The sequence below is a fragment of the Phoca vitulina genome, unplaced genomic scaffold (assembly GCF_004348235.1).
Source record: "Phoca vitulina isolate PV1807 unplaced genomic scaffold, GSC_HSeal_1.0 scaffold85, whole genome shotgun sequence".
Lineage (NCBI taxonomy): Eukaryota > Metazoa > Chordata > Mammalia > Carnivora > Phocidae > Phoca > Phoca vitulina.
In genome coordinates, this window is record NW_022589788.1 from 1,984,784 (window position 1) to 2,005,916 (window position 21,133).

Below are 21,133 nucleotides of genomic sequence, written 5' to 3' on the forward strand. Positions count from 1 at the left end.
ATCCTTGCGTCTCTGCTGGCATGCACCTAGGGGTCGGGTATGCGCACGCCCAGCTTTTCTGGGGGTTTCCACACGGTTTTCCAAAGTGACACTGTGTCGAGATCTGGAATGGTGACTGTCTTTCCGTCTCTTTGGCCCCTAGGGTTACAGAACTGGCTACCCTTACCGATACCCTGCTCTGAGAGAGAAATCTAAAAAACACAGCGATGTGGAGGCTCCTGCGAATGTCACAGGTTACTCCTTCGCTGGTGACGGGGACCCGGGCACTTGCTCCCCTCTCAGACACAGTGTTCAGAAGCAGCAGCGGGAGAAGACAAGATGGCTGAGCTCTGGCCGGGGCGACGATGCTTCTGAGGAGGGGCAGAATGGAAGCAGCCCCAAGTCGAAGACTAAGGTGTGGACGAACGTTACACACGATCGCGTGAAACCCTTGCTGCAGTCTCTCTCGTCCGGTGTCTGCGTGCCAAGCTGTATTACCAACTGCTTGGTCTGTGCCTACCTTACTGTTCATAGTTAGATGACATAGAGCAAGTCGGGTAGCTGGGGCTTCGGAGGCTTTGGGAATCCAGCCCCTCTGACCTGGATTGAAAGCAAACCTTCCTCATTAACCTTCTTTAGCCTGAACCAGAATCTGCTTTATGCATCAGCTGTAGTTCCAGTAAATCTGTCTGCTTGAAACTGCTTAAGATCTGTCGTGCGTCTTCAGTAACTCCAGCATTACCTAACTCCGCAGAGATACTAAGTAACTCACGTGTGTTAACCCATCAGTCGGAGCTGCCATTTAATTCAAATCGTATTTAAGGAATCGTAAAATTTCTTGAGCTGTGATCCCAGTGTCGTAATCTCCAGTGGTTTCTCAAAGTCACTGCAGTCTGTGCTTTCAAGTCTTCCGTGTTTTCTTAAGCAGTTTTCCCTCTGTCTCATGGGTATTTTCTCAGCTGACCTCGTCCTTTCTCGTTAGCCTCATGCCCTGCTTGCTGTCCCAAAGCCTCCGAATGCTCTCAGCCAGCTACCTTGTGCATGGACTGTTGCATGTGAGTAGACGGCCATAGTGGTGAGTCTTGTGACTCCTGCTGGGCGTGGCGTGACCCACGTGCAGCACAGGCCACCCGCAGGCCCCCGCGACAGGCCCTGCGGCATGCGTTGTGCCAGGAGCGACCAGCACTTCCCTGAGAGATATCTGCTGTCCTGGTGCTCAGGCCCTGTGTGGACTGGTCTGTGCTCCGCTCCCCCGCACCCCCAGCTGACCACGGGCAGTCCGGCGGCTCCCGAGCCCCAGACTGGGGAGGCCCCCTCACGGGGTCTCGTGAAGAGCCGGGGGCCGGGGCAGACTCCTCTCTGCATGACTCGTTCTGTAGGAGTCCACGTGACGTGAGGTCAGAGGGCCTGAAACAGTGGGCCCCAAGTGAGCAGGCGGGGCCTCCTGTTCCCCTAATAACAGTGTTTTTACTTTATAGATTTATTCCAAAGAACACAGCTCTGTCTTCCCCAGGTGGCTCTGGTGAGAGAGCCTCTGAGCTCCTGAGCAGACGGGGCACGTGGGCAGAGACTCGGCGTGAACGTGGCGGGGCTCAGCGTTCGAGCCCGTCTCTCCTCTCGCCTTCGCCCTCCCTCTCTGCCTCTCCCTCATTTTGTTTTTCTTTTCCAGTTTCATTTGTTTCATTTTTATTTATTTTACTTGTTAAGGGGAGTGGGCTTAAAAACCACCTTCCCGCGGCTGATAGAAGCCCGCAGCACTGAGCGGCTGTGCTGGGGTCCCCCGCACCCGTGGGGGGCAGCTGTGGGCTGGAGCAGACGCCCGCGAGGTAGCGCGGTCCGTGCGCATGCGCGCCGCGGGGGGGGTCTGCACCGGCCGGAGTAGTGCGCGCTCCGGCGGTGCCGCGGGTCGGTATGTGAACTCACAGTCACTGTTCTTAAGTTTCAGACGTGTTCAAGCTTCTGAGGTTATTGGGTTAATGTTTTGACTAAAACCTATTTTTAGTAAAGAGCTGGAGTTATTTGTATCTGAGAAGAGAACCGTCAGTGAGTACCTCGCAGCTCCTGCCCATCCCACGCTCCCCTCGCGGCGGCTAAGCATTTGCCAGTTGTGTCGCTTTCTTTAAAGCCTTACGGTTTATGGCTCGCCGACTGCCTCCTGAAAGCGGTCCGAAAGGCGTCACGTCGCTGGCCTTGTTTTACCGTTCGGTGCCCCCCCGTGCCGAAGAATTAGAATGGGGTGAAAAAGCCCGTATTTGGTTGGAGATCCAAAAAACCCGCACGTGAAAGGCGCGGTGTGCTGCTGCCCCGCACTCGTGACTACAGCAGCCTGCTAACGCGAGCTCGTGCGCGCCTCACGTCTGTTTGGGATATTTTTGTAACACTCCGCAGTGTTAAGTTATATAAAATACCCGACATCACCCAGCTCTGCGGCGGGCGGCCGCCGTGCACACGTCTGCACGCTCATTTCCTGGGCCGGAGCGAGCTCTGCCGGCAGCGCGTCCTAGTGCCGGAGTTTGTTTCCGGGCCAGACTTCGGCGATGCCCGCTCCTGCCTCACGGTGCGGTCCTTCCCTTCACCTGGGTGGCAGCATCACATCGCTTTTCCTGACCCTGCCATCTCATGCTTCCAGCGGCTTTGGCGTTGATGACTCTCAGGGCGGTGAACCAATGTGCTCTGAAGGTCCCCCCCCCCCGCTGGTCCGCGGGCGTCACGGAGCAGAGCTCGGCCGTCAGCCTGCACCGTGCCCGAGTTCCCCGCGGGCCGTTCTGGAGGGCGCGTGCCAGTCGGTCACGACTTGGGTTCCTGTTTGCACAGGCCCTGCCCCGATCCCCCTGCTGCGGTGGCAGGAGGTGTGGTCATTGGTTCATTCTCTGTGATGCTCATGCATGACCAGGTGTGAGACGCGGTGGACAGAGTGGATGCTGTGGCGTCACATACCGTTGTGCCCGTTCTGACTTCTCAAACTGTTCTTGATGTTTGCAGTGGACTAAAGAGGATGGACATAGAACCTCCACCTCTGCTGTCCCTAACCTGTTTGTTCCATTGAACACTAACCCAAAAGAGGTCCAGGAGATGAGGAACAAGGTGCGTACCAGCGGCCATCAGCCCTCCGTGGAAACTGTTGCGGGCGGAGGCGGTGACGGGTGGGACAGGGTGTGGAGCGCACGTGGCCGGCGGAGGGCTTCTGCCGCCGCCGCTCTTGTAGCCGAGGCCACGTCTTCCCACCGCTTCCGCTGTCGCGCTAACGAGTGTGCTGTGTGAGCAGCAGACGTCCGGGGCCCCGTGGTTCCTGAACTGACGCTTGCTCACAGAGCCGGGCAGAACTGGAAGCTGGAGAGCCTGTTTCCGGCGAGAACAGCCTTTGCCCCTGCGCTTCAGCGTTCGTTCACTGAGCTGTGAGCGTTTGCTGTATGAGAACGGGCTCCCCCCGTGTTCACAGTGTCACTGTATGACGGGCACATGGGGGATATTCCCCTCCACTTAACGAGTGCGGTGAGAGCTCGGTGCTTACCACAGCCCTCTAGAAGGTGCAGAGAGCCAGGAATGGCTCCGTCCTCCCCTTAGACAAGCTGGGCTGGCCCCGTCAGGCAGGCACTGTGGCCACGCGGGCCGTGAGGGGCGGGGCAGAGCAGAAGTGCGGCTTGGGTGGGGCTCTGGGGCCCCCGTGCACAGAGTGACCCCAAGGCACAGCCGGCCTCCTCTGTACTGTTGATGTGTGTTTCTCCTTCTTGTGTCCTCAGATCCGGGAGCAGAACTTACAGGACATTAAGACGGCTGGCCCCCAGTCCCAGGTTTTGTGTGGTGTAATGATGGACAGGAGTCTCGTCCAGGTGAGAGCTCAGAATGTCTGGCGTGGGTGGTTGGTGGCGCTAATGACTGTCCACTTCAGAATTAGTCCTGAGTGGGGAGAGAGTGACTCTGTGAGGTAAGTGTTCTAGGCAACCCGTTCTCTCCGTGAAAAATCCTCACGATAAGAAATAACCCTGCCACTGTCCCTGAAGTTGTAGATTTAGCATAAGCATGCCTGAGGGCCGCGTCCCCCACCCGCCCCAGCCCTGCTCTGTGCGATGCATGCCCGCGTGACGGCGGCACACAACGCCGCCTGCTAGGGGACCGGGATGTGCCCTGGTTTTAGCAGTATACCGGGGAAAATGCTAGAAGAGGGTGGGTTTAATGGACTTTTTGTTCTTGGGTATATTGCTGTCTGCAGTAAAGTGCTGCTTGGGGTAAAGTGCTTACGGAGGGTACCTGTAAATGTGGTCTCCACATTTACACGCTTTTCTGGAAAAGGACTGTACTTTGTGGCACATGGAAGATAATCGTGTAAGTAGTTATCTCTGAAAATGAAGTTGCCACCTAATACTTTAAACACGACAGCAGGGTAGGTGACCGTTTTCCGAATTGGGCCAGCCGTGGCCCCGCTTGCGTGGTCTGTGCTCGCACGTGGCCCCACCATCACTGCTGCTGTCACGTGGCCGGCTGTCTCTGCTGCATGCCCTGGGCTGGCTCCGTCCTGTGCTCTCTGTTGATGTTTCAAAGCTGGGCCTGGTGGGCTCTGATGACTCAGTTTACTGTTGCAGGACGCACCCCTCTCTGACTGTACGGAAACAATCGAAGGGCTCGAGCTCACAGAGCAGACCTTTAGTCCTGCTAGATCTCTGTCTTTTAGAAAGGTACTCACTGCCCTGTCCTCAGCTACCTCTCAGCACGCGCTGCTCTTCACCTGCCCCGTCCCTCACTGTTCTCGCTGGGCACCGTCTTAGTTACCGAAGTAGCTTTAAACCTGTCTCTGGGTTATCTGTGGGATTGTGCAGAGGTTCTGTTCTGCCTGTTCTTTCGTGAAGACATTTGGTACGAGGCTATTTTCACAACTGTCGTTATTCCACGAGGCTGCGGAGAGCAGGCCCATCCTAACGATGTGGCGCATTTCCGAAGTTCTGCACATGCCTTTGGTTGGTGCATGCTTTTGGGTGTTAGTTTGCCTTTTACAAGATGCCGCTTGCAAAAGGCTCATGTGGGCAGACCGTGGGCAGTGGCGGCTCTCCTGCGGCCTTCCACCTATGCTTGCTCAGTTGTGACCGCACGTGCCGTGAACATGGCAACTGGAGGTTGTATGATTGAAAGACATCATTTCAGAGGAAGGGGAAATCAATCAGACCGTTTTTTATTGTTGATGAAATATATTTCGTTTTTCCCTTAAAAAATTCTGGATAATTTTTTAAAAGTGTTTCACGGGGGAAAAGGCATGCGAATTTGAAGCCCAGAGCTGTCATCTGTGTACGTGCGTGCCTGACGTGGTGGAAGGAGACCTTCGTGAGCGCTCAGGCTGCACTCCTTGTGGCCAAGGGTGGGCCGCAGCTGCCTGCACGTTTTGAGTCTTAGTCACATTCATCCTGCATTCAAAGGAAATCTGAGGGGTGTTTTTTCAATTCATACACCTCCACTGAAATGCAAGTATCATGTTAGCGATGTTCCAGTTGCCAGAAAGAAGCAGATCTGTACCAAAGACTGTATATTCCTGTGTGGAATCCCCACCATTAACGCTATTTTGCATACTTACGTATTAATTCCGTGAGTCCCGTTTTCCTTAGCGTTGGAATGTACTTGCAGCTGCCATTCTTGGAGGAGCTCCTCAGAGCAAAGGAGAAAGATGTACTTGTTTTGCGTCTCAGTCCTTTGGGCTGGAAGCTGTTGTGATCTTGTGAGTTCCTCGTTTTTTTTCTCAGATGTGCGAGGGTATGCCAAGTCCACGAGCCTGGGGGCTTCCTGTGCGGAGTCCACCCGTGGCTGCCACCCTGTGGCTCCGTGGGCCGAGCCGGTTGGAACAGTCCTTGCTCGCGGTCCCTCTGGTATGGTACCGCACGTCGCAGTCTCTGCTTGCACCTGTCAGGGCTGCTGGAAGGCAGGTGGTATTGAAAGGGGGCTGTTTTGGCAGGTCCCTCACCCAGCCCCTGTTTTGGGTTTGCTCCCGCGGTGTCGGACTTGGGTGTGTGCCCCGCCACTTGTGTTTCATGAAGTAGAGATGCGGGCCCCCCAGGCCAGGAGGTCAGAGTCGGCGGGAACGGGGTTCCCGGCGATCCCAGTGTCCTCCCCACAGTCTGAGCACCAAGCTCTGTGAGTGGTGCGTCTGGGTGGGAGTTAGCCCAGGAAAGTGCGCCCAGCCCAGCTGAGATGCTGGTGTCCCTGTACCTGGATTCTTGATCCAGCTTGTGTTTTCTCCACCACCCTCCTCTTGGTGCTCACATTTGCACTCTTGGTCTTTTTCCCACCAACTAAGCTTATTTCATTTCTATGTTGAGAACATGATTCCACCCGTGCCCTTGACCAAGGGTGTCCCCACGGCCTTTGTGTGGGGCTCAAAACACAGACTGTGTTTTGTTCTACAAGATGGGCGCTGCTGGCCGGCAATGTCGATTTCTCTTTGAACCAGTGAAAAGGACTTTGTTAAACGTCCTAAAAATGTCCTCTTTCCAGTGAGGCAGGTGTATAGACAATTTTTCCGTTTGAGAATCTGAGGAATGTGTGTTTGGGACCTAGGAAGTTGGAGCTTTTGGGAAGGACTTTCCTTTGCTTCCATCTCTCCCTCCCTGGCGATGGCCGTTCACTCAGAGCATGTTATCTTCTGAGAGAAGAAGGGGCGGCGAGCCGTCAGCCACACCCCAGTGCTCTGGTTTCAAAAGCAGTCCTGAGCTCGGCCGAGGGCTCTCTTGGCTCCGGCACTGTGCCTGCCAGCATGAAGCCTGGGGCCTTCTGGACTCCGTTACTCGTGAATCGGGCTGTTAGACGTCAGGGCAGACAAGTTTATGCTGAAGGTGGCCCAGCGCGGCCGAGGACTGTGCTGCTGGGTCTGGACACCGTGAGCCCCTGTTCTCTGTGCACCTCTGTGCACACGGGCTGTGGCCCTCCCACACTTGGTGCTGCGCGGTAGAAACCTGAGGGGCCTGGGCCCACCTTGCACACTTCCATGGTGCATTTGGTGTTGAGCACCCAGAAGTGTGTGGCCCGGCACTGAGAACATAAATTCAAATCTGAGTGGGGTTTATGGATGAAAGCCTGACGCTCGGAGAGAGTGGGTCGCTAGCCATGTTTGCGTGGCTCGCCAGCTGCCTCGGCCAAGTGGAGAAGCAGTTCCTGGGCATCTGGTTTGCTTGGAGCCCCTGCTCTGTGGCTAGAAGTGAGGGAAGCTGCAAGAGCCTCCCCATGGCCTCTGCTGGCGAGAGCAGCCATGTCACATCCTGGTTTCTCAGCCCAGGCTGCTCCGTAGGAGACCTGTTTCCCTCTGCATCCCAGGCCTTGCTCCTTTTCCTTCCCCCCAGATAACAGGCTCCCTCTGTCCCCCAGTCTGTTCAAGCCTGGGTGTTGGCAACTGCTCGCCATTGAGAATTTGGAGGAGGGAGGCAACCCTGCTGCACCTTGAGGGTCAGGTGTCTCAGGGCGGGAAGGGCCTTGCTGGTCCACGGGCACCTCTCTGGCAGGTGATTCTTGATATTTTACTCATCCCTTGATTTGAACTTTTGATTTAAGTGAATTGAAACATTTCTCTCAAACCTCATGTCACCTCTTCATTTTCTCGGCAGTGATACCAGGATGCAAATGCAACTGGCCACATTGCCGTAGATTTAGGGAAACGCGCAGCTGGGCCTTAGCTGTTTTTGGCCCAGCAGGCTCCTCTCAAGGAGGCAAAACCCAGGCCCATGCACAGGAATAGGCGTCAATGAGTAGTGAGTGGCAGGCAGGGATTCAGTCCCCTGCCCTGGGGAGACAGGGCTGCTTCTGAGCGAAAGGCCACTTGACCTTGGGGCAGCATTGGTCAGAAAGAGGCCCCCCCCTTGACCATCCAGGTCATCTTGAATCTTGAGGCTCTCTGAGCAAAGGTGGCCAATTCCAGCAGGTCCTTTGCTTCTCTTCCCCGGCTCTGCGTCCCTGATTGATCATGGAGTGCTCTGGACTCCCCATACCCAGCTTGCTGGACAGCAGCCCCTCAGCCCAGGTTCCCCAGCCTTTGCCAGGGCAGCAGGTGGCCCAGGTGAGCTGAATTTCCCCAGCACTCAGTCTGGCTCCGTCTCTCGTGCACATTGCTTGGGCACGGTCTCTCTCCGGTGTTCGCCCCTTACTCGGGAGAGTATGGACAGACCAGGCCTAGCATCAAAATGTTGGATTTTCCTATCATGGGTGGTTTTTGGAAGCTCCCATTACGTAATGGGCATGTGCATGTGTGTTCTGGTTAACTTTCCCAGAAAATGAACCCAGGGCATTTGGGGGCCAACCAGGCTGGGCGGTGGGGCACAGAGCTGTGCTGGGGCAGGTGAGTGTAGGCTGGACATCACTTCACACACCCCAGAGCTGCCTCCCCCCGCCGGCTCCCTCCCTCCAGGCCTGCCTCCCCACCCCAGTGATTGCCCAGCATGGGGCTGCCTCCCTTTACAGACTGGGTGCTGACTGCCATCCACCTTTGTGCTCTGCTTGCTTGCTTTTCTTTTTCTTTCCTACACATTCTCGGTTTTCCAAATTCCTCAGACAAATACTGGTATTTTGGGACTTCTTAAAAAATTTCTCAGTGTTTTGGGATAAGTTCCAGGAGCTAGTTATAAACTAAACACATAGTTAAAAGAACAGAACTTAATCTGTGAACTTAGACAGTAAGCGAATCTCCGAGCATACCTTTCCTGATTTGGAATGCTGGATGTTTTCTGATGTCGTGAAGAGGGCAATTGACTTAAAGAGTTGGCTCTTCCATCCCTGCCAGGAAGGAGACCGCATTCTCCCTGAGGTGCTCTGTGCTCTCTGTGCACCTGAAACCTGAAGGACTTTCCTGGGATTTTTTTCTCCTGTTACATTTGTTTTGTACCTTCAAAATTGTGTTTCTCTATCTCCGACCACTGGAGGCCTCAGCTCAGCCTCAACCTCAGGGCCCAGGGTGAGGCCCAGGGTGAGGCCCAGGCCAAGTCTCAGGGTTGTTTGTGTGCTCCGGGAAATCCGCCCACCCCGCCCTGCCTGCAGCCTTGCCTGGGAGGGGGGAGAGTCCCTGCGGGCAGGGCTCCCGCAGACTGGGCCTCCCTTTTTGTCTGCAGGGGGAGCTGGTGACAGCCTCCAAGGCCATCATTGAGAAGGAGTACCAGCCCCACGTCATCGTGAGCACCACGGGCCCCAACCCCTTCAACACGCTCACCGACAGAGAGCTGGAGGAGTACCGCCGGGAGGTGGAGCGGAAGCAGAAGGGCCCCGAAGGTGAGTGTGCGCGGGTCCTGGGCACGTTGGCACGCTCAGCATGGGGGGTGCCTGAAGCGAGAGAAGGCGCTCTGCGAGCTCCTTTGTGCCCAAGTGGTGACTGGGGGTGATGAGGACAGTCACTTGTATGAAAGATCAGCCTTCTGTTTGGTTAAGACCAGAACGTTCTAACGTGCACATTTCCTAGTTCCGGAGGATTAGAAGGGATAACACACTTGTGAACGGTCGGCTTAGGAGGCACGTGCAGGCAGGCTATGTGGGAGACTGTGTCCGAGAGCCAGGCTGCTGTCTCTCCGCACAAACGCTAAGGGTCTTCTGGGCAGGCTGGGATTGCAGGCCCAGGTGCTAGCATGTTGACCGCTCCGGCGCCCCGAGTGAAGAGTGGGCACGTGCGGGTGCAGCCTGTCTCTCTTGGTAACTGACTCACTGACCCAGGAGGGCATATTTTTGTAAAACACAATGGGACGATTTTGCAACAATGAGAATCAGTGACTAAGAGCCAGAACCTCACGGAGGAGGTGGTTTCAAACTCTAGGTTTTGAAAAGTAGGTCCAAGAATTCGGAGAACTAACACGAGAAGCCAGCCTTCCCCTGCTTCTGCCGTGAAGGCGCACTTTCCCTGAGCACCCTTGGTTGGTTACCAGGAACGCCCTGGGCACAGACACCCCCCCCCAGCCAGGAGGCTCATGCTGCGTCCTTAGGGCCGTAAGTTCCAGCCCTGGTCTTTGTACCGAAGCCTCGGATCCTAAGCAGGGACCACACGTCCTCCCAGCTCGCTCCCCGGGAATCAACCTTTGGAGTGGAAGTCCCACAGTGTTCCGTAGCCCTGGGGCTGTGGAGGATCATCCAGGGAATTACATATTGCTCCTCATATAATCTCTGATTTGCCCCAATTTAGGTATTTTTTGGCCTTGTTTTAGACCAACTAACGCATTATGTAGATGCTGTTGAAATTTGAGTTGTACAGAAAACTACTGCTGAACTGTTTTCAGTGAGCGTTCCAACATCAGGGCCCGTCACTTTCTGTTAGCTGTGCGTTAGGATTAAGACCTCGCACACATGGAGTCAGAGTGAGCCCGGTGTTTCCGTCACATTGAGCTCTGCTTCTCATCGTCTCCCTTGAATGGTGTGCTCAGCCCCACAGAGAGCTTTGTGCTGTCACCATAAGTCCCTGCCTCGGGGTGGCCCGTGGGCCCGAGCTCTTGGCCCTGCGGGCGAGTCCCGGTTCCAGAGTGCACACACGTGTGTCTGCCCTTTGGGTCCTCCCAGTGTCTGGGGAATCTGTATTACAAGAAAATGGTTTTTGAGTCAAAGCACAAGACACGCAGGGGTTTCCTCCTTGTGAGGCTCCATGAGGAGGGATGTTTCAGCCGTTGAGTGGACGGGGCGACTGTGACCATGCTCTGTGATCACTGGGCTGTCCGCAGCAGGAGTGCCAGCCGGGGGGTGCTGCCCGGTGCTGGCCGTCGGCATGGGAGTGCCGCACGGCAGCACTTCCCGCAGGAGGAAGGAAGCAAGCTGTGGGGCTCGGGCACCTTTCCTGGTTGAGGGAGCTCCTGGGAGATGGAAAGGCCTTTGTTCATAGACCTCTGGCTTCAGGAAGATAGGTTGGTATCTCTAGGAGATCAGAGGCCTTGCCGGTTATAGCTGTTTGTTCAAAATATGAGACCTAGTGATACCAAACTGTTAATATAAAAAGTTTAAATGAGAGAAGGAGAGTTAAGGAATTAGGATTAACATTGGTATGCGTATTTCCCTAAATGAGAAGTAGACTTGGAATTTTCTGGATCCTGGGTCCTAGTACCTGCAGTTTTTCCTCTGGTCCTCATCAGCATATTTTACTTCAGAAAATAAAAATATTATAATTGCCAGGTTTAAGTTATTGGTAGAAAATATTCTGCATAAAACAATGAAAACCAATGCAGTGCTCATGTGACATCCTTGAGGTGGCGAGTAGGGTGAGGGTGCCTGGGACCCTGGGCTGCTGGCTCAGCTGTGGGGGGGGGGCTCCTCTCTGGAACACAGATGGGGACACCCCGGGGGTCACCATTCACCGTGTGTCACACTGTTGGCTCTGGCAGATTCTCTCTGGAATAAGAATGGAAATCAATATTGTATCCAAAGTCGGTTGAATCTTTGAGATTCAGATCCACACCCCAGTCACAATCGGCCTTCTTTGTCCCCTTGGAGAGTTGAAGACAGCGTGGCCGTGAGCCCTCCTGGTCTCTTGGATGTACCCGTGAAAGAGAAACTTCAGCTGTCCCCCTCAAGGCAGCCGGATGGACAGGGCAGGAGGGCCTGCCTGCCTTTGAGGAGGGTGAAGGCTCACGATGTCTGAAGCTCTTTACCGTGTGCTTCTCACTTTCTGTCCGTCTGCAGAGAATCTGGACGAGACCAGAGAACAGAAAGAAAAGAGTCCTCCAGAGTCCTCTGCTGCCCCCCACACCCCCCCCAGCACCCCTGTCAAGCTTGAGGAAGGTGAGCTCTGGGGTGGACGTGAGCGTGTGGCTGCCCCGCTGTGGGAGGGTGCATGGCCTTCTGTGGTCCGGTGTCCGCCATGAGAGGTGGATTTCGTGTCCTGTCTGTGGAGGGAGAGCACCCGGGTGTCAGTAGCTGAACGGGCAGCGGTGAAGGAGCGAGCATTTGTGTGGAAGCCAGCACGACACATGGTTCTGAACTGGCCCGCCTCCCTTGCTCCTGTTTTGGTTCTGTCCTGGGTCACTCGAGGCAACACATTTGGTAGTGAGACATCAGGACAAAGTGGGAGGACAGACTTGGGGGATCGGATCCCACCTTCGTTTATGATGTCAATTTTGCCCACTGCTTACGCATTTCTCAAACCTTACTGTGTCCAGATCACCCCTCTGGAAACGTCTTCCATTGTGTCTGGGCTGCAGGATCTTGTGTGACCTGCCGTCGTAGTCAGTCCATGCAGAGTGCTGGCCTCCACTGGCCTCTCAGACCACCCACTGCGTGTCTGTCCCTTGGTCCTACATGTCGTGCTTCCCGTGCCTGTGGGGAGCCTGTGGCTCGCCTTCCTCTCCCGTTTGTCCCCAAGAATGGCTCAGCCATTCTTCTATAACCCAGTGGCTGTGACTGAATGCCTAGATTCTCTCCCTGTGCTTTTCTCTTCCTGTGGCTGCGTTACAAACAGGAGTTGGATGTGCTAAAGAGTACCTGTTACCATAGTAAGTACCGCCCTCGTCCGCCCTCTGCCGTTTAACCAGTGGTCCCTGTGCTTTGCCTCATTCTCCTGCTTCTTTGTTGCTTACCGAGTTCTGTTCTCTGTTTATTCAAAATAAAAATAGAGTCCCTGCTCCCCCTCCCCCCCACGCCGCCTTTCTTGTACTCAGTTCCTCCCACCTAGGCAGTGGCATCTTGGCAGGGGCTCCGTGGCCGGAGAGCTAGGTGGTGGCAGCCTGCCCTGGGGCTCCCGGGGACCGAGGCGGTGCTGCTCAGGGCCCTGTGGGTCTCAGAAGTTCCAGAGCCGTCCCGTGGTCCTGCTCAGCTTGTGATTGCTCGGCGGCATCAGACACACATCAGACTAGGTTCAGGCAGGGGGAGGATTTTGCCTCGTGCTGCATGCCGGTCGCTTCTGTTGGGATCTTGGCTTAAGCTGAGCGCTTAAGCGTAATTGGGGATGGGGCAGGAGACTCTGGTGCTGTATTTAATGTGACATTTGGTCACATGGTAAAGTTCCCCAGAGGCACCCACAGGCCATCTCTGCATGCTCTGTGGGGTGAACGCTAACTTCCTCCTGTCCCCCTAAGTAAGGACATTGAATTGTCCCGGGATAGAAGGTGGCTCGGGCCAGCCCGGGCGGCCCCAGCCTCCCAGAGCCGAAGCGCTGTGTTTGGGGCCCAGAGCCTCCCACGGCTGCACCTCACCCACACTCAGCTCTGAGTCCCCCCTGACGCGGGGCTTGGTTTCTCTGTACTAAATGGTTTAGTGTTGCCTAAGCAGCAGTCGCTCGTAACTCTGTAGGATGTTATAAAACTCTGCAAAACTGGTTTCCCCCCGGTTAGAGTCTGCATAGAGATCTGATGATGGGACCTTCCCCAGAAACCCACCCTCGGGCAGTGTCTTTACAGCGAGTTACCTTTTTCCCTTTCATGTTCCCATGTTCGAATGCTGAAGCTGGCCAGGTTTTTGCCCCTGTCCCTTACCTTACAGTTCTTCTCTTTTTTTCATTCTCCAGCCTACAATGGCTTTGTTTTGTTTGATGTTGATAGTGCGCATGGGGTCTGGGAGTTAACCATGGTTTTCCATGGTTTTCTTCTTGGGGGAGACCAGGTGTTGTGGACCCAAATTTAGGCTTAATTTCAGGACTACTAATATGTGCCCTTAGGGTTCTAGAACAAACTGTTGGAGTGTTAAACGTGGAACATGGTCCTAGTGCAGTGCCGTCAGCTCGCCCAGCTCTCTGACTGGGGCCCGAGGTCCCAGGACGGCGTCTGGGTCTGTCAGCACACTGTCCACGAGGAGGAGCTGAACCCCCCACCCCCACCCCCTGCGAGGTTGCGTCTTCGTTTTGTACCCTGAGCCACATCCAACCTTGAAGTAGAGTAGACCTGATTTAAAGTTTCTTGTTTTCGTGTCGGTAAAAGCCCCTAGAGCCCAGCCCCGTGGCCGTCTTGGTGCGGGGGGGGCTGCCTCTCTCGGGGCGCCCCGCTCAGGTCCGGTGGCTGCTCTTCAGCACTGTCTCTCGTCCCCCGCCCACCAGACCTGCCGCAGGAGCCCACCTCTGGAGAGGACAGTGATGCTGCCACCTTCAAGCCGACTCTCCCTGACCTGTCCCCTGATGAGCCTTCAGAAGCGCTCGGCTTCCCCACATTGGAGGAGGAGGAGGAGGAGGAGGAGGGGCTCGGTGAAGCCCACGAGCCTCCCAGCCCCGCCAGGTCCCCCGTGGCAGCCAGCCCTGAGCCAGCCTCTGCCCAGGTGGCAGAAGAGGCCACCTCCCCAGCTGCAGAGGAGGGGGCTGCCGTGGACCCTGGCAGCGATGGGTCTCCGGGCAAGTCCCCTTCTAAGAAGAAGAAGAAATTCCGCACCCCCTCCTTTCTGAAGAAGAGCAAGAAGAGGAGTGACTCCTGAAGGCCCGTCCTGCACACACCGAAGCCACCAGACTGCCCCCGATTGCGTCTTGTGTCCTGTCTTCCTGTGTCATGGAATGCAAAAAGCCCATCCCTCCTCATAGCTAGAGCTCCCCTCATGGTGTGACCAAATCCCCACGTAGCCCGGTGCTAACCTCGTGTGCGTGTGCAGCGGGCCTCAGCCTCGGGGGCTGGGGAGACGTCTCCGCGGCCCCTCTGCCTCCGCCTGCCCTGCCCGGACTAGCACCCCGTGGGCGCGCTCTCCCCCGGGGGCGGTCCGTCCTGGTTCTGGCCGGACAGTTGGAGGCCCTGGCGGCTCTGGCCTTGCCCTCCCTGTCCTCCTGTGGTGCAGTCCCCCATGCTGTGTGTCTGCCAGGCTCCCCTTCAGCCCACGTCTCAGGTGACTGAATCAGACTTGGAGCTTCCTGCCGGCATTACCTGCCCCGTGATCTCACGTGGGTTGTAGCTACAGAGCCTCAGTCCTGTGCGAGCACTCCTGTGCCCACCGGCGGCCCCGGGCGCCCTGACGGCCTCTGAGAGCCGGGGACCCAGCAGCAGAGGGGCCTGCGTCCACCCCACGTGCCCTGTGCATGGTCTGATGGCCCTGAGGCCAGAAACGGGGTTCAGAGGCCCCCACTTTCTTACTGGGGTCTCTAGATTACTGTCATAGAGAAGATACATTAAGGGGGAAGAGTCCTTTCTAGAATTTTCCTTCAGCAGGTTTGCAATTCACCCTCCATCTTTGACCATGAACAGGAACAGGCCACTTTCTGCTTTAGTTTTCTCGCTCTACCTCCGCACAGTGCAGCAGAGCGCGGCTCACTGTACGGGAGGGTTTGGAACTGGGAGGGATCGCCTCTTACTTTAACTCAGCCTGAAAGATGCCCGGTTTTGGTAAAAGGTAGCTCAAGGTAGAAGGGGACCCAGCGGTCCCTCCCTCACTGCTCACACTCGTCCTTTGTGGAGCCAGGCTGGCTCTCCTTGTGGGACGTCGTAAATTTTCATTGAGATTCCTGCAAAATCACGTGCAGCTGCTTAGCAGGAACTAGTGGGGGACCCATTCCAGGGGCCGCCCGGTGCCCGGAAGCGGGGAGGGGCCCCTGGTGGACCTGGTGCCAGAGCCGGGCTGGGGTCCCACACTGCTGACCCCAAGCAGGCCCTGAGGCCGGCTGCATGGCGCTGGCCGCTGCTTCGAGCTTCTGGAGACGTGCTTTCTCCAGCGTGTCGTTCTGTTGCCTCTGTGGTGTTCGGGTTCTCTGCCCTCGCCCCGTCCTTCAGTTAACCGCCCACTGTAGCCCTTCCTTTTGTCGCACACACGCAATGACTTTCATTTCACTTTTGTAGTTTATTTTAACTCTTTGTATCACAACATGAAGTTTAGTCGTATATATGGACACAGGCTTGGGAGGATGGGTCCTGCGTCCTTCACTGTAACATGTTTTCCTCACAAATAAAATTCTTTAAGCAGTTTCCTTGTCTAAACTTGGGAAGCAGTTTTGCACTTCAATTCCTTCCCTTTGCGCCTTTAATCCTGCTCCTTTAATCCCAAAAAGAGATCCCCAAGTTTTTTTTTTTTTTTTTTTTTTAAGATTTATTTGAGAGGCACAGTGTGGGTGTCTGGGGGGGAGGGGCAGAGGGGGAGAGACTCTCTAGCAGCCCCCCCCCCCCCGAGGGCAGAGCCCCACGAAAGGGGCAGATCCCGTGACCCTGAGATCATGACCGGAGCTGAAATCAGCAGTCGGACGCTCAACCGACGGAGCCCCCAGGCGCCCCCCAAGTGTTTATTTCTTGATCAAACACTGTTGCTTTGCACTGGGGAGGACCCTTTAGCCACAGGCTGGGGCGGGACGTGTGATGGGGGGACCCTGGCACAGGGGCCCCTCCTCCCTGGTCGGCCAGGGTGCAGGGCACAGCCCGGGTGTGGCCCAGCACGTGCCGAGCCCAGGCTTGGAGGGCCCTGTGTCCGCGTTCTGTCCTCAGCCTTGTGCAGAATGGCCGCCGACTCGGGAAGAGCCTGGGACGCTTCTGCTCAGTGCAGCTCGAAGAGCCTTCAGCTTAAGTTGCTGCTTCTGGCGCCTGGGGGTGGGGGGTGGGGGGTGGCGAGGCAGGGCGGTGTACTGGAGAGAGGCACTGGATATAAAATAGCTGCTTTATTTTGTCATTCAGAGGCCTGGCTGACACTGTCACTGAGAGAGAAGCCAACAGAAAGCCTGGAAGGGTTTGGAGTCACTGCCCCCAGCCTGACAGGGCCGTCCACACCTAGGGAGGGGCCGTGAGTGTCTCGGGCCCTCTGCGGCTGCAGGCCCTGGGCCGTCCTGGGCTGGGCCCGGGGGAGGGGGGGTCCCCGGCCCAGGCCTCCTGTCCCCCAGCTCGGGGCGGGGCTGGCTCAGCTACTCGGCCTTGAGCGCGTGGGCTGGAGGCCTCAGATTCCACAGGAGCAGGAGGGGGAGCAGGAAGAGGCCAGAGCACACGGTGAAGCAGACCCTGGCCCCCGCCAGCCAGTACACTGTGGAGAGAGAGCCTGAGCCGTGACGCGGGCCCACCCTGTCCCTGCCGCCCCTCGGCCCCAGGATGGCAGCAGCACGGCCCCCCCGCCCCGGGCCAGTAGCCCCGAGGCCTGGCCCGGCTGCCCTGGGGCCCTCACCTGAGGCAGCCACCATGGGTCCCACCGCCCTGGCCAGGGCGCCCAGGCTCCGCAGGGTGCCCATGATCGTGCCCTTCTGCCTGGGCGAGCCTTGGGGGGAGAAGGGGAGGAGGCCATCAGGCGCCTGCAGGCCTCCTCCCACCTGGGGGGCCTCCAGCAGCAGAAGGGCGTCTTACCAAAGTTGGCGACCACAGAGGACAGGCAGGGGACCACGACCGCGGCAGCTGGTGGGAGACACCAGGGGGGCTGTGACCCGGGGTTCCCGGCTCCCGGCTCCTGCCACTCCCGCCCTGGCCCTGGGAGGACCACTCACCGAAGGAGTACAGCAGCAACCCCAAGCCCAGCACAGGCAGCGTGAGCCCCCAGCCGATGAGGAGGAAGGCGGGCACGAGCAGCAAGATGGCCTGCGGGGGGCACAGCGGAGCTCAGGACCCACCCCTGCTGTTTCCGCAGGCTCAGGACACAGCCTGCCCCCCTTACCCACCACTTCTTGGGGGAGCCCCATACCCGCTTCACAGCTGCAATCTCCCCGCCAGGGCTGATCCTCCGCGCGTAGGCACCCTGCACGGTGGCCATGGTGAGGCCGATGAAGAAAAACATCTTTCCCTGCTGCAGGCTGGGAGCGGGGGAGCTGTGAGTGCCTCGCCCCTGCTCCCCGTGGCCAAGCCAGGGAGCCAGGGTGACAGCCGGTTCTGCACGGTCCGCCGAGCCAGGGTGGGAGTCAGCCCTGAAGCCGGCGGGGGGGTCAGGCCCGGGAGACGGCAGGGAGTTCCCAGGCCAGGTCCTGCGAGGGGCCTACCTGCTGAACTGGAAGCGCTGATGGGCAAGGAAGCTGAGGGTGTACTCCAGGCCCGAGAACAGGAAGAGGTAGAGGAAATACACCAGGCCCAGGCGGCGAAGGCTCCCAAGTCCTGGGGAGCAGTGGGGAAGGGGCTGACGATAGCTGGGGGAGGCCTGGGCAGCTGGAGGAAGCCATGGTCCCACCCTCAAGAGGGGGGTGGCTCCTTACTGTCTCCAGCAGGTGGGTCCTGGCCGTGGGCCACGGCCGAGAAACGGAGCAGGGCCAGGGGGCTGAGCAGATCCACAGCGGCTCGGAACCCGGGGGCGATGGAGGGTGCCTGGGGCGGGGGCAGGACTGGAGGGGCCTGCCAGGAGGCTGGGGAGGGGCATGACCTGAACCTGCCCTGGCCTCCAGTCCCCCTGCCGGGCCCTAGAGGCCAGGGCACCAGGAGAGGACAGTCCAGCATCCCCTGGCATCCCCGCACGCCCACAGAACTGAGCCCCCAGCCCCGGGACCTCTCATTGGTTTCTTCCCGGGTCCCCCCTTACCCGCTTCTCTGGGGGCAGGGTCTCCGGCAGGAAGCAGAAAATAAACAGCAGGTCGGAGGCAGCGAAGAGCAGGGCGAGCCAGGGTACCGTCTCCGCGGGCAGGGAGGCACCCAGCATGGGGCCCAGGGTGAAGCCCAGGGAGAAGGCCACCCCGATGACTGCCTGGGGAGAAGGCCGCCTGAGCCCCGCAGGAAGACCCAGCCAAGGAATCCCCAGCCGCTCATCCCCCATCACCTGCACGCACCATGCCTCGGCTGCGGGCGGAAGGTGAGCCCAGGTCAGCTATGATGGCCGTGGAGAGGCTGACGTTCCCCTTGCTGATGCCCCCAATCACCCTGGAGGCCAGGAAGGCTGCGAAGCTCCTCGAAGCAGCCCACACAGCATACGAGGTGGCCAGACCTGCCTGCCTCAGGGTGGGGTCCACAGGGCAGGTATGGTCACCTGAGGCCACGAGGGGCCCAGAGTTGGGCCGACAAACCCAGGTAACACCCTGGGGGCCTGGCCCTGTTCTGGAGCATCAAGGTCTACTTACGTTCCCGATGTCCGCACAGGTGGCAGGGGCAGCTCTGGGAAAGCCTGGCTGGGCCACGGGAACCACCACCCCCTCAAGCACCCCACCCAGGGGGCAATGAGGGGCTCACAGCCAACCCCCTTTCTCCCCAGAGGGCTGCCAGGCGGGCGAGAGGAAGCCGCACATTCCCACGCCTCGGGCGCCCCGTACCAGGGACAGCAGCATCACCGGGCGCCTCCCCAGACAGTCCGAGACCGCCCCCGTGAGCGGTGCCAAGAGGAACTGCAGGAAGGAGAAGACCGAGCCAATCAGACCTGGAGGAGACAGAGGTTTTGGTTACCACGACTCAGTCTGTCCCCAAGGGTCTGATCGTGCCGGGTGGGCGCTGCGCTCCCAAGCCTTGGGCCTCCGGCTGAGGCGCCCTGACCACCAGTGGACGCTGCACTTGGAGAGGGGCAGACCGCGCCCAGCAGCAGGAAGGCGGTGACAGGGACTGGGGTTGACTGGAGTCCAGACGCGGTCACAGGGCCCAGCATGGGGCGGGTTCATACCTCCGAACAGGACGCTGTTGTACCTCTTCTCGGCTGGCATCCTGATCGCTGCGGCAAACCAGTCCACGCCTCGCTGCCACGAGCCATACAGGGGGTCCTGGGGAACACGGAAGTGTGACAAGGGTGGGGGGGGCGTGGGCAGCCATCGTGGGGGGAGTCACGCGCCTCTGGACAGGGACATGGGGGCGGTCTCACGTGGGCACGGCCGTGGCTCTCCAGCAGCCCTGGCAGCAGGGGCAGGAGCAGAGTGAAGGCCAGGAGGTCCAGCAGGAGGCCGAGGAAGACCACATTGATCACGCGCGTCTCCTGCGCCGTCTGTTGGCGGATGGGTGGGCGCGGGGTGCAGCTCCCTCCGGCTCCCCAGCCCATGGTCCCGCCTGGCTGAGAGTGTGGCAGGTGGGCATGAGGCCACCTCTGGGTGCCCGAGCGCCGGATGCCTACCAGCACAGGGGTCCCTCTGTGCGCCCTCCCCCCGAGCGCGGGTGCAGGAAACTGCGGCTGCGGGGTTGCGCCAAGAAACCGCAGCCACTGATGCCAACCGTCGCCAGGGGCCGGATGGGGGCATCGCGGCCCCGGGCACCATCCCACCCCACGCAGCCAACCCACGTCCTCGTGAGGAGCAGGCGGGGAAACTGAGGCCCCGGCGGCGTCCCTGCGGCCCGAACACGATCCCCTCCCAGGAGCCGGGACCCCGGCCTCCACCCGACCCCCGGGGCCTCGGCCCCCCGATCTCCGCCCCCTCCCCGCCTCGCCCGGAATCCCAGACCTGGCCCCCACCCGGGAGCCCGGCTCGCCTCCTGGGCGGGGCAGTGGGGCGCGCACTGGGGCTGCCCCGCCCTGCACTTGCCGCGGCCGCGCGCTCGGGTTGGACGGACGGACACGGACACACGGACAGATGGACGGATGCGGAATGGACGGCCCGGCCCGCTGCCAGGGGCGGGGCGCACGCCGACCACGCCCCCACCCCGCCCCGGAAGTGTGGGCGAAGGCCTGCTTCCTCTTCCGGCCGGCGTGCGCTGAGTGCGGGCTGGGCTTGGGGACCCGCGGGCCGTCCTCCTGCAGGGCCGCCACCGCACGCGGGCGCCAGGGCCCCTTCCCGCCGTCCAGCCGCACTCGCGGAGCCCAGGGGGTGCGGGGCGCTGCGCCCTGGAGGGCCGAGTGGTGCGGGCCAGCCCCGACCCCCTCCGGCCAGCGGGCGCCTCCGACGTGCCGGCGCGCGGCTGGGACCGCACACACTTGGGCCCCGGGGCAGGTGGGTGAGGGGTAGGGGCCCCCCGCTGGCCTCTCCTGCTGCCGGCCTGGCCCCGGGCCGCGGAGGCCCTCACCTCCTCCCTCCTCCCGCCCCCTTCCTGACCTCCCTGCGCACCTCCTGATCTCCCTCCCTCCCCCCTCCTGGCTTCCAAGGTTCCTGAGACTCTGGCCAACCCTAACCAGAAGGTAACGGGAAGTTTGGTAACTGTGGTTAGGTTTCCAGGTTCATGTGTGTCCACAGCCCACCTTGTCAACTTGGCACGCATACCCCCTCTTTACACCATATTAAAATCCCAAATAAAGATAATCGCAGTCACACTCTGCCTGATCGAGGCAAGGAGTCTACCTCTAACCCAAACCAGTCAGCTTTCCCCAAAGGACGGGTGCGGGCCGTGTTCATTTTCTTCCAGCTGAGCCATGCTGCCCCTTCGGTAGCCTGTGGCCTCCACGCCTGAGGCTTTGGCCCCGTTAACTTCCTTAGATGGTGGGGGTGGCGGCAGAAGGGCAGAGCTGGGAATACGTATGCAGAATTCATCAGAACTGCTCAGGA

The 21,133-nt window shown here is 58.9% G+C and overlaps 2 protein-coding genes across 20 annotated transcripts in view; one reads left to right on the plus strand and one right to left on the minus strand.

The window, feature by feature from the left end:
* ADD1 (adducin 1) overlaps positions 1 to 15,781 on the plus strand; it is an 87,126-nt gene extending 71,345 nt beyond the window's left edge. For 2 of the 10 annotated variants that reach the window (XM_032395585.1, XM_032395586.1), the window contains exons 10-16: positions 143 to 487; positions 2,962 to 3,063; positions 3,720 to 3,809; positions 4,560 to 4,652; positions 9,051 to 9,207; positions 11,587 to 11,685; positions 13,931 to 15,781. In XM_032395585.1, coding sequence (XP_032251476.1) covers positions 143 to 487; positions 2,962 to 3,063; positions 3,720 to 3,809; positions 4,560 to 4,652; positions 9,051 to 9,207; positions 11,587 to 11,685; positions 13,931 to 14,298 — 1,254 coding nt within the window. In that variant the 3' untranslated portion in view covers positions 14,299 to 15,781. Of the gene's footprint in view, positions 1 to 142; positions 488 to 2,961; positions 3,064 to 3,719; positions 3,810 to 4,559; positions 4,653 to 9,050; positions 9,208 to 11,586; positions 11,686 to 12,361; positions 12,397 to 13,930 lie in introns of those variants that run through there. The other 8 variants (XM_032395590.1, XM_032395588.1, XM_032395591.1 and 5 more) reach the window with 8 other exon arrangements.
* An 87-nt stretch (positions 15,782 to 15,868) lies between these two features.
* MFSD10 (major facilitator superfamily domain containing 10) overlaps positions 15,869 to 21,133 on the minus strand; it is a 631,579-nt gene continuing 626,314 nt past the window's right edge. The window contains exons 1-13 of one of the 10 annotated variants that reach the window (XM_032395623.1): positions 20,180 to 20,288; positions 19,528 to 19,709; positions 19,333 to 19,429; positions 18,992 to 19,095; positions 18,515 to 18,673; positions 18,271 to 18,428; positions 17,951 to 18,097; positions 17,741 to 17,852; positions 17,449 to 17,557; positions 17,255 to 17,345; positions 17,118 to 17,165; positions 16,942 to 17,031; positions 15,869 to 16,803 (exon numbers count right to left, since the gene is read on the minus strand). In XM_032395623.1, the coding sequence (XP_032251514.1) occupies positions 16,557 to 16,803; positions 16,942 to 17,031; positions 17,118 to 17,165; positions 17,255 to 17,345; positions 17,449 to 17,557; positions 17,741 to 17,852; positions 17,951 to 18,097; positions 18,271 to 18,428; positions 18,515 to 18,673; positions 18,992 to 19,095; positions 19,333 to 19,429; positions 19,528 to 19,701 (1,536 nt within the window). In that variant the 5' untranslated portion in view covers positions 19,702 to 19,709; positions 20,180 to 20,288 and the 3' untranslated portion in view covers positions 15,869 to 16,556. Of the gene's footprint in view, positions 16,804 to 16,941; positions 17,032 to 17,117; positions 17,346 to 17,448; positions 17,558 to 17,740; positions 17,853 to 17,950; positions 18,098 to 18,270; positions 18,433 to 18,514; positions 18,674 to 18,991; positions 19,096 to 19,332; positions 19,430 to 19,527; positions 19,714 to 20,098; positions 20,289 to 21,133 lie in introns of those variants that run through there. The other 9 variants (XM_032395624.1, XM_032395621.1, XM_032395619.1 and 6 more) reach the window with 9 other exon arrangements.